Below are 11,743 nucleotides of genomic sequence, written 5' to 3' on the forward strand. Positions count from 1 at the left end.
CTTATAGAAACAGTGAGTGAATTCGTTTGTTGCTGACGACGACGACGACGGGGCAAACGTAACAGCGACAGCAGTAGGTGCTTAAACAGAGGCATCAACGAAATGAAAATACGCAAATCGATGGACGAAAGAAATTACAGCAACAAAAAAGTAAGAAAAAAATGACCCGTGTGTCAGGCAACGATGCGAGGCAACACTATTCATCAGCGCGACTCTAATGGAGGACAGCGTTTCTTCTCTGTGAAACGGACACGCACAGACGGACGTGTTGTATTGCTAGGTGGAAATATTAATAACATCGGCACGATCTGATCGTGTCATTGAGCTGTTTTTATTATTATAAAATGTTTAGATGCCGTGCTACATGCACTCTAATTGACGCATGTTATATATATATATATAGATCTATAACAGATTCTTCAACAGTCTACGGTTTTTGGATTAAGCTTAATTGGTGTGCCTTCTGCGGGAACTACGAAAATAGCAACCGCTATCACTACAATCCGTGCATAAACTTCTGCGTTACGCACCATTCCCAACATACAGAACAGCCTTGAATGAGACACGGTGTAATGGACTACATCTACTCTATGCCTAATATCAAGAGTTAAAAAAGTAACGGCTCTTTGAGCAAAGTTTGTCAATGATGAGGTACTGTAAAAAACTGTTAAGCCGTTTACGTTGGCGTTCCTTAATAATAGGATTTGTTTCCCACATACGTGTTTATATTACGATCGTGATATATGGATCATATCAATTCACATAGACATGCTTATTTTACTTGAATAAAATTACTCATACATCACCGTCAGCCTAGCGATTTATCGGCCCAACGCCCCGGTGGCATAACCATTAATGAAAACTTTCTAACTTTTGCCAATATAATTACTGATATCGGCTCTGCAGATTCCTCTATTAGCCAGTTTTTTTTTTTTACTAGCAAAAATCTAACCAAAGCTAAAAACCATTTTGCAAAACAAAGATACTACATAAAGCTAGACAAATAATACTTAATTATGGATTAGTTTAAGGCCACTTTTTTGAGTCCGCGACGGTATCGAATACGAATGTGTCAATGGAAAGGTTGGAGAGCACTACACACACAATTTCAATAAAAGTCTATTTATTCAATTTCACTGCTAGTCCCAGATAGGGTATATAGTATCATTTTACATCATTTGGGTCAAACGAGTCTTGTTGAGTTTATAGAACTACATGGAAAGACTGCTAAACCAGTAAGTATCGAGTGGCATGACATCTACTTAACGTATTATCAGGCTCGTGGAAACCTAGTTTTCTGTAAAATCTACGGTGGAACCCACGCGCGGCACATATAAGGAGTGATGGCATTTCTATTTAACCGGTTAGTTTGTCTCCACTCGTTGTTTTTCATTACACCCAAAATCAAAAGTCTTCATCAATCCTTAGAAGTTTTCGCTTTCAAAATCCAAGGCTCACCCTGAACGCTTCCGTCGTTGGGAGCCTGAAACGACGGTGCAAATTTTCGGACAGCAGTAACGAGTCGACTAGGAAATATGCGAGATACCCTCGGGTCACAATGTGTGATTCCGGTATTTTTTTTGAAGAAGGTTCCTCTCTATATAATTTTTCCAAATAACGAAGCAACTTGGAAGGAAATTCGAAAATTTATGAGAATTAGAGGACGTTATGTTTCGTATATGAATATCTCAACGTTTCTCATTTACAGTAAGAAAATGAGCTATTCTCATCATCGTCTTGAACCAAAACAGTTTGGAACGCGACAAAATTTACTAATAACTATAGCAGGAAAAAACTCAACTTGGAATTTATTTTTTTCTTTATTGATTAAACAAATATTTCTGAAACTCTCTGCCCCTTTTCCCCTGAGAACACCTCAAATGTTTATTTAGTAATACATTTGTACTTTGCTGCCTCAAACAGAGAGATTTCTCTACTTTTTTTTATATATATAATAAACATACCTAAAATATTACGTCTCCTCTACGAAGCTCACCTGCCGCGTTGCCTCCCTTTGCGTAGCATATAGTCCGATTAGCAAAGAAGAAACTTCTGTCTGAGGTCGTAACCGTAGCCATATTGGTATGTTGTAAAAATAATAGTGTTACTGCCTTTGTTCGAAACCGATCCAGCTAATTTGGTCGAACTCGGTCGCCATTACAACGGCTGTTATGATCCTCTGATTTGCGTTACTTCTATTTTCTGCCGTAAAAGCAACGCCGGCGCTGGCTGTTTTTCGGCACCGGATTTGATCCACCTTTGCCACAAAGCCTATATATGTTCTGTGAGTTATGATCGCTACGTTCCTGTTTCATCCCCCCTCTGGCATTCGCTAGGGATGCGTTTGTTTTGCCATTATTCAGGCAAAACGAAGATGACGAAGCAGAAGAAAGAGAAAGAGTCGGATGGAAAGATGAATGTACGATTTTTGATAGTGTCCCATTTCCGGCACGAGATGATGATGGCGGCGCCGCTACCGCTATCATTGAAATGAACGTGGCATTCGACTCGGGTAGATCTCGTTTCCAAGCCGATTTGGTGTACTCGGTATGTCCTTTCCTTGTCTCGACATCGTCGTCCGTTGGTTGATTTCACTCGTCACCATTCCAGTGTAGGGCATACTCCTAACCGATTGTATTCCGTTTTTGCTTCCCCTTAACGAGACAAGAAAAACACCTAGGTAACGAGTGATTGTTTTTTCCTCTTTTGTTCTGTCTTTATGATTTTTCTCATTATGTTTCACTTTCGATATTTTTTTTTTATTCCATTGTCGATGTTTTCGTTGGAAAACAAAGGAAGTAGAGAAGTTTAAAAGATAAAGGCGAAAACAGTTCGTGTCGATGCGCCAAGAGGCTGGGGTTGAAATATCCGCTTGTTCCAAAATTCAGGTGGCCAACTAAGCTTTCGGCACAAATGACACGTTTCGATTAGCGTCTCATAAGAATATCTATTAGACTAACGCCTTATTTCAGCCCTATCTATATTAGACTAAGCGCTATGAAAAGAATATATACATACTGTGGTTTTGTTAGCCGATGGGGCTGGTGTACCAGATAGGCCAATCATAGTTTTTAAGGAACCGCTCGTCAATCATTGGCTTAACAGCCAAGCACGATTCGACTCACACACACAAACATTCACAAGCAGATCGAAGTAAAGTTATAATAGAGGCTTGCCATTGCTTCTATGAAATCTTTCTGTGGCCCAGTTAACGTCGATAGTAAAATGAGCACGCCAACTCTTATGACGCTGTCCACTTGTCGTTACTTGTTTCCTGTCTCGCACCTGTAAATCAATTCCTTAGTTCCTAAAACGTCTTGGATGTTTTCGGTGGTCGGCTTTGACGGGTCCATTCCAATAGGCCAAGTGGAAAGGATTCGGGGCTAAACAAAGACGTTACTAACATTCGCCTCCACTTCGCGTTCTTTTCTCGGCCCGCCTCCGAACAGATACCTATTTTGGAGGTACCTGGAACCAGAGCTATTTTGGAGGCAGAAGTGGCTGTAAGAACAACAACAACAACAACAACAACACGACACGACGGCCATTTCCAGCTGGACAAATAACGTGACCTAATAGCCACGGTGTTTAGTGAAGGCGATCAACAAATAGAAATTGGGTACAAGAAGTAAAAAAATTGTATGAATACTGTTGCTAATGGCGGTCGAAGCTGAGGGACAGTAACATCCTAGTCCAGAAACATAACATGTGATCCGAAATGCATCGAAAACTTGCGGTAATAGGTATATATAGAATCTGGTAGCTTCACCGGCATAATAATTGCTATCATTAGCATTTTCTGATACTGTTATTAAACGAAGCACAAGTCACAACAGCTCTGTGATCAGAAAATGGAATAGGGTCCATTAGTTGATTGGGTACAAGATGTTGGTAGGCGTAGAAGACACGGCAACAGAAGTTTACACGTATTTTTCGATAGTGTGGATGCGTTGGCGTACTATCTTTCGTGACTGCTAATAGCCGAAGAAGAGTTAACGCCTATAGAAATCAGAGACGTATACTCCGAAATTCAGAAAAATCCTACAGGTACAAAAAGTATTCTAATACCGTCAGTTTTTATTCTAAATCGGAGATGTTACTTTAAATCAGCTAACAATTCACACATGTTCATTTGTACTGTGCCGTCAGGCGGTGCGAGCAATGAACGGAGATCATTAGAGGGTAGAGTTCAGGTCGCTCTTTGAAAAACTTCTCGTATCGAGCGAGCTAAACATGTAACTGTATTGACATGGAGCAAGAGCTGTTATAGAAATATTAAGGTGTTCCATCGAAAACCGGCCCGACGTTGAGAATACGCGACGGCCATATTCGATCGTTTCGTAAATAGACGCAATCATTCGTTCAGCTTGAATCGCTAGCGGAATCAGAGACGGTCCTTTGCAGCGATCTATTCAGTTTATCTGCCTTAAGTAACACTTAAATAATAGAGATCTCTCTATAACTGTGCTAATGATAGAAGTCATCATTAAATAGTGCATTTTATATTCCACCACTGAGAAACGGATCTGTAAGAGCTCTTGACTAAAATGAAGCAAGCGGAAGCCCTCAGTGTACCTCAGCTAAATTTAGTATTCCTCAAACAGAGTGGAGAATTTAATTGAAAATAACAATGCTTCACATTTCAATGAAAATACATGTGGAAACAAACTTTCCCTCGGCAAAACATAGTCAATCAAGGTTCATCGATGACTATTTACATATATATTCTATTTTGTTACTAACGTGTGTGACACGGCTCGGTCTGAGTAAACGGAGTTCTCGAGATGGACCCAACCAAATTGTAACGTTGACAAAACTATTTCAGTATGATTATTATTATTATTATTACTAGAAATAACTGTTTTCACTTATCAGGTTCGGAAGTTATGGATATTCTAGGGACGCACTAGTTTCAGCTGGGCACCTTAATGGTTCATAGTTGACATCGATGCGTGCGAACAATTGGGCTCTTTACGCAAACCCGAACGGCCACATCAGCTAGCGATTTTTAACGTCCGATATACGAACGGATCGTAGCCTACGTTAGTAAACGATACCCACGTATAATCCTAGGGTGGAAAATTATATTTTTAAGCTGCAGGTAGCCTATTAAAGGCGAGAGTACGTATGCGCATTCTGGCCTGGAGGATGGCGGCTCGTTGATCTATTCACTAAGCAAGTACGTAACAATAACACTGGTAATACTTACGATGCTGTTGAAACGAAGTATGAACACTGCAGCAACTATCGCTAGTAATTTTACTGCCATCTGGCAAAAAACATCTGCTAAACGAGACATTATCCATCTTTTTATTGGCACCATTTTTTGAGAAGGTATATTTTTGGGCATGTCTGAAATGAGCTCATCAATATGGCTATTTATCAAAGCAATAAAGACCTATGATCAATGCCATAAGCACATCTTCTATTCTCGTGCTTGCGCAAATAACTTGTTCGGTGGTAACTGCCGTTCAATTTGTGCTGGGGATCCAAACCGTTATTAATCAACTTTCTTATTGAGTCACTGGAAACTAGCGCCCGGTACCATACAATAGCGTAATCGGTAGCTGGCCAGTAATCAGTTGAAAAACCTTATGTGAATCCCCTAGCAAAATGATTATAGCGTTCCGTTCTTCACATTTCTAGAAGTATGTCCATCTTGGAAACATCGATCATTGCTTTCTCGATCTTTGAAGGATAGACAGATGAACGCGACTCGAACGAACACGAGAAGATCAACGCGTTCGATTCGCGACATACGTAACGTAATGCACTAGATATGATATTTATACCCCGTCATATTGAGCGCAAGATACGACGTCCTGTGCGATTCCGAACTTAACCGTACCATAATTTTCCTTGGATTCATCTCGGCAATCAGCGCGAACTTTGCATTGTGCTCAGTACCTACTACGATCCAAAGGACTTTTGCGTTCCTGTATAACACACAGATCGAGTCGACGGCTCCGGCAATGTTGATCATGCTCGTATAAGCATTAGGATCGACTTAAGAAGACCATAAAACTCCGTGCAGGTCCAAAACGGTCACGAATACATCCGTGTTGAAGTATAAACTCGACGTGAAGGTAGACGTACTGTATGACCATATGCATGATGAAAATCTCATTGAAGAAATTAGCTGTCAGGACGTCGTGACACGAAGCAGCTCAGATGCATAAAACAGGCCACGAAGAAAATATACAGCTTTCTTTCAATGCGAAACTCTCGAAAGCTAGAAAGGATTAATAGGATCAACGCTTTGTGCTATGCACCCGTATTATCAGCGTATATATTCCCTTATCGAGGGCTAAAATCTACAATAGCTACCTGTAACTTCCTGGAGCTGTTGCCGAAAAACTGGCTATTAAATGAGCCACCCAAAATATCAGGTCGTCGATGGGCGGCAGAGGTCTGAATGTGATGGTTCTATCAAAGTATATATATATGTATATAACATTCGTATGCAGTACTCGATAAGCAATGGCGGCAGAAGAATCTGTCTTTCTCTTTGTAGTAATTAGCTAGCCATCTTTGTGTAAATCTTTTTCTATACTCTGTTTATCGTACGTGCACATTTGCTCTTACATGATTCGAATCCCGGTATCCTCTCTTTGAAGTGCCCATTGTTACATTCTTCTGCTGCGCATATCACCATATATGTTGATTTAAGCACTGGACTATTTCTGCGTGTCAAAGCTAAAGTAAGCTGACCACTACCAGAATAAAAGGCCCATAACATCACTAAACTCTGTCGGAAACAATAATCATTTCCTACAGAAAATAAACCTTAAAAATAAACATTTGCGCTTACGAAGAACCTAAGGCTACTCCGGCTTTAGTATATATGTATATACCAAACGTACATATTAAACAATGGACATAATTTTTGAAAAATTTAAATATGTTGGATAGGGGATAGTATGTTTACTTCTTTCCCTGCATACACTGTCGCGTCATTAAATCGTAATAGAATGAGTAAATTAAACGTGGCTCCTTGCTGAATAATCAACTCGTCGACAACGCAGGGGGTGACCTCTTTACTTTACACATGAGGAATTATTGCTTTATAAATCCAGGTAGATATCTACTATGTGGAAAAGATTTTCAGGACGGCTTAAAACAGTTAGTCGATCGAACCTTTTTCTTAACTGTATATACGGATTAATTCAACTATGTACTTGCTACTAGAAATTTGCTGTTCCAAAAGTAAGGTATAAAATTAGGACTTTTCAGTCTTATCTTTTCTTCCTTTCAGGACCGCCCTTTTGAAAGCTTTGACCATTGGTTACCAAAAACATTTGAAAACATCGCTTTATGTTGTTTTATGGAGGAATTCCTCACTTTATATTACTAGATAAATTGGATAAATTCTCGTTTATGGCATTTCGTATTTATAACGAGTATGGACTAGGCGACTTTATACACAACGGAAAACTACTTAATATAGCTTTTATGATTATTATGTCGGTATTGGTGTAATACCTGTAGCAGTGGTAATAATAATAGTAAGAGGCACGTAATAATCGAAGTAATTGATAAGATGGCTACATAAAAGACCACTGACGATATGCCAATTCATATAAAAGATAACAGCGCGCACGTTTCACTTAAAATTGAACATTTTATTTATATAACTATTTATAGGTCATGATATTTAACGCTATATACAAGGCAAGGGCAATCTCAAAAGGAACGTTAAGCCCTAAGTACACCGCTCTTTGCGCAACTTGTTTGCAATCAACAGAAGCTGTTGGTTGGCATTAACCTCAATAAAGTTCTCTTTAGTATTTGATTTGACGGGATTTTGCAGTCATTTTTCTCCAACGCAAATGAATATCCTCTTCATCTGAAGTTCAGGTTGTGGCCGACCTATCAAAAACAGAAAATGTTGAAAGAAATTTTGTAGATGCCATCCGTTGAACCGCCTCCATCCTGCAGAAATCTTAACTATATACAAAAATTCAGTCTTGCGTCTCATCGATTGTCTTGGAGGCGTGCCTCAGACAATACTGACGGTACCTCGGCGATTAACACTCGATTTCAGCTAGCCACGAACGCACTGTTACTAGCAGTTAAATCATTGAAAGAAAGAAGAGGTACATGGCTTCGTTCGGATTAACCTCTTCGGTTTCATTGTCGATCAAGCATGACCCATCACATATCTGCATTTAATATTGTAGTTACTTTCAACATGATACTTTATGCGGTAGACATATTGGACAATTAACAACAGTCGGTTAAAGATTCCCGGATTAATATATTTAGAACGCAATCTAAATGGACAGCCCTCATTCGCAAGCAACAATGTTTTTTTTATTCAGATATCGAAACGAAAAGGAACTTACAGGTATCGCCCATGTGTTCAAACTAGGACTTCGCATACAACTGATTTAGCTCAGGCTTGATCGATGAGCTGATAAGTGAGGTCCTACTATTTCGGCGTCAATCGCGACACGCCGTAATATTCATTAAACTTGCAAACAATTCAAAAATGTCAAAGCGAACGTATATCTACGATATTCGTCAGTCGATATTCAACCAGAACCTGAGAAGGGCATTAAGGCAGGGCACGTAAGGTGGATTTTGTCTTCTAGCTATAGAATTTAGGGGCCAGAAGACTCGATCGTTCTTATTTGGCGACCACTGAAATAAACAGTCATGAGCTAGCTATTCAGGTATGAACGCCTCGTCTAGACCTTAGCAACGAAAGCTTTCCACGACTGGTGTCGACTCATTTATGTCCCTCCTACGAAAGATGATCCGTCCCTTTTGGCACAATACACTTCACGGCCTACGAACGTTGACTCCTACATTTCTTCATAGGTTGAAAAAAAACAACATATATTGGCTATTCTCTACTAGTATCGTAGAATAGGTAGATCTATGAGTCCTGTTGAATATCAGGGGACATCTCCAGGTACTCAGGACATCCTCTCATACACCGCCCAATCATAGGACTGTGTTCGAAAACGTTCAGAGGAAAATCTGGTCTGATCAAACCTAATCAAATACAATAGCAGCTATGACCGATATCCTATAGTCGGCTACTGACGCTTGCCAATATGAAGACACTACGTACACTTAAATTTGTAACTAATTAACCAGTAGAAAGTTAGGGTTATGTAAATTTTATGAAATAATATCTTAAGTAATTTTTCACTTTGATTTGTGGTAACGGTGATACGAACGGACATGGCAGTTTTAATAGGTTAATTCTACCCTCGTTTGCAATTGATAGGTCGGCTGGATTGAGTTGGCTGTCCTCGCGTGCGTGTACCCTTTAAACAAGTTTCACAGTTGCTAGATAGTTGAACGTGACCATTTTTTTGCCCCGAAGAGATTCCTTCGGACTGTGATGCGCCTCGTTGTCGCTTCCGGACGATTCCTCCTGTGAGCTGAGCGATGAAGTCCGAAGTACAGACCGCTTTTTACCGCTGTAGTCTGGCGGAGGTGGCGCAACTAGGCGCCTCTGTGTCGGGGGCGCGGCAATCATTGGTGGATGATACTTCGGATAGAAGTCCTGATAAAAGATGGGTCGAGCTATCCACGATGGTATGGCCATCCAGGAAAACCACTGTGGGAGAGGAACCACGGGTCCCGCAATCCGCGTTGTACCATGAACATGTTCAGCGAGCTGTTGCCTCATAACCATGGCGGGTTTCCGCTTGAGTTTGTTACCTTTCTTTTTGGTTTCAGCAACAATTTTCGGCACGTCACTCGCGAGCACCTCGCTCCGGTACTGATAGGCGATAAGGTCCTGAGGGACGGGCGCGAGCGACAGAATGTGCTGTCCTGAGTTCTTCACTGTCTTCGAGCCCTTGCCGGCCGCCTTGCTTAGCGAGGCTTTTTTCTGGTTGAAAAGCATCACCACACTCAGTGGCTTGTCAGGGACGGGTGGCGGGACCATAGGACAAATTTTGCCATTCTGACTACGCTGCAGCTCAAGTCCAACATCATAGATGTCTCGTCTCGAGACGAGCAATCTCGAGTTGGTTTTCGAGCTCAATGATTGTGCGGAAAGAACATTATGGTTTTTGCAGTCTTTTACCAACTTTTTGTTTCTGGCGTTATTCTTTTCGAGCAAATGCTGTTTTTCGTTCGCAGCTTGCAGTGCTGTCTTCCGAAAGTCGGTAGACACCGACGACAAACTGGAAAGCTGCACCGCTTCTTCTGTTGTAGCTGTTCGCCAGACAAGAACGTTTCTTACTTCGTCATCCGAAGTGAGGTAAATATCGCCCTCGAATACGTCGAGAAAAACCAGTACTACTACGCGTGATTCTTCTTTGCAGTGGAGAGCTCTCATCAGCTGGCCATGACTCACTACGGGAGCACGTACTGATCCTGTAGCGCCAAAAGGTTCCGCGCGGGTCTTTATGCACAATCCGTTTGAACCGGACGATCCCTCTACGACGAGATAATGCAGTGGGCCCTCGTGCGTTTTCCGCGCATATCGAACGGCCAAAGCGATGCACTCCTGTTCGGACATGTGTGGAGAATTTACCCCGGTTGAAACTTGGGCCAACAACTCGACCCTGTAAGTGTTTGTACGATTCCACATGACCAAAGCTAGGGTTCTATGACAGTACGATGAAGCGTCGAATACTATATAGAGCGTGTTATCTGCTACACGTACTGCTACCAATAGCTAAGCAAGATACAGGTTGGTATGATTTGTTGAGGATGATGACGGGCGACAATTACGATGTTGATGAAGATGAGGGCATCAATATCCAGTTTAGCAAAAAATAGAACAAAAATCAGAAATTCTCACAGCAATGCACCGAACACACTTTGGCGTAAAAATATCCGACATTTACTATCACGACCGATCACTCAGTTACATATACGTGTACGTGTATCCGCTTTACAGGATCGGCTGTATTTAATGTCCTGTCGTTGACTGTCGACTATAAGAGAGCAAGCTTATATCCAGTGGTTACACGAGTGCTTAATATTCACCCAATTGTATTTCACTGCGGTATTATTATTGTTTTTATTATTAATCCATGAGCGATTAATCCCCGTTAAGCAGTAAACTTTTCTCATCGACGACCAACGTCACAGTTCTATTGATGACCAGCTATCGGTCCGCACTACAGCTCAGCGCCTGTCAATCCGGACGACGTTTAGCGACCACACCAGTATGATATACCATCCACTCACTACATTATGAATCACTGGACATCAGACGCCTAACGCACCGTCTTATTACGTCTATCGTTAGTGGAGCCTGTTGATGATGTTATTGCTGCAGCAGTTGTTTTGTTCATAGTGATCGCCGTGCACAACAGTCAGCCATGTCGTATCAGCTGATCGACTGTTTCCAACGGAATGACGCTCGGCCTAGTCGGGTTGTTGGTTTCGTTTTCAGTTCGACGGTAAGCACGCCAAACGCAAAGACGAAAACGTCGAAACACAGGCGCCGCTGAAGCCATGCTATCAGCCCGTTACGGTAGACCTGCTGCTGCGGCAGCGGCTGCGGCGGCCGCCGATTCGGGCAAGCGGTGTCTCGCTCGAAACCCTCGTAGCAGCAGCCAGCAGCCGTCCACCCCCTCCCCCCTCCTCCACTATGTTGTTCTCACCCCTCAAAGTCGCTGACTAGAAGCAGAGCAATTATCGTCTTCCTCTTATTTTCCCCCTCCGCCTGCTCCTCCTTCTTTCTAACGGAACGTTGTGTCTGTGTATCAGTGTGATTCGCGCGTGTTTATCACTCTTTCCCTCTCTGACCATAGCATAACACGCC

General features: G+C 41.7%; 1 protein-coding gene across 1 annotated transcript; it reads right to left on the reverse strand.

Moving 5' to 3' along the window:
• Positions 1–7,601: 7,601 nt before the first annotated feature.
• On the reverse strand, positions 7,602–11,528 carry LOC111261494 (uncharacterized). Its single transcript, XM_022835030.2, has one exon. The coding sequence runs from the start codon at positions 10,556–10,558 to the stop codon at positions 9,281–9,283; it is 1,278 nt and encodes a 425-aa protein (XP_022690765.1). The 5' UTR covers positions 10,559–11,528; the 3' UTR covers positions 7,602–9,280.
• Positions 11,529–11,743: the final 215 nt, after the last annotated feature.

Source organism: Varroa jacobsoni, unplaced genomic scaffold (genome assembly GCF_002532875.2).
Source record: "Varroa jacobsoni isolate VJ856 unplaced genomic scaffold, vjacob_1.0 scaffold_562, whole genome shotgun sequence".
In the NCBI taxonomy this organism is placed as follows: domain Eukaryota; kingdom Metazoa; phylum Arthropoda; class Arachnida; order Mesostigmata; family Varroidae; genus Varroa; species Varroa jacobsoni.

What these genes read in the sequence shown, in the direction of transcription:
- LOC111261494 (XM_022835030.2), bottom strand. Translation starts at nt 10,558, where the DNA reads ATGTGGAATCGTACAAACACTTACAGGGTCGAGTTGTTGGCCCAAGTT.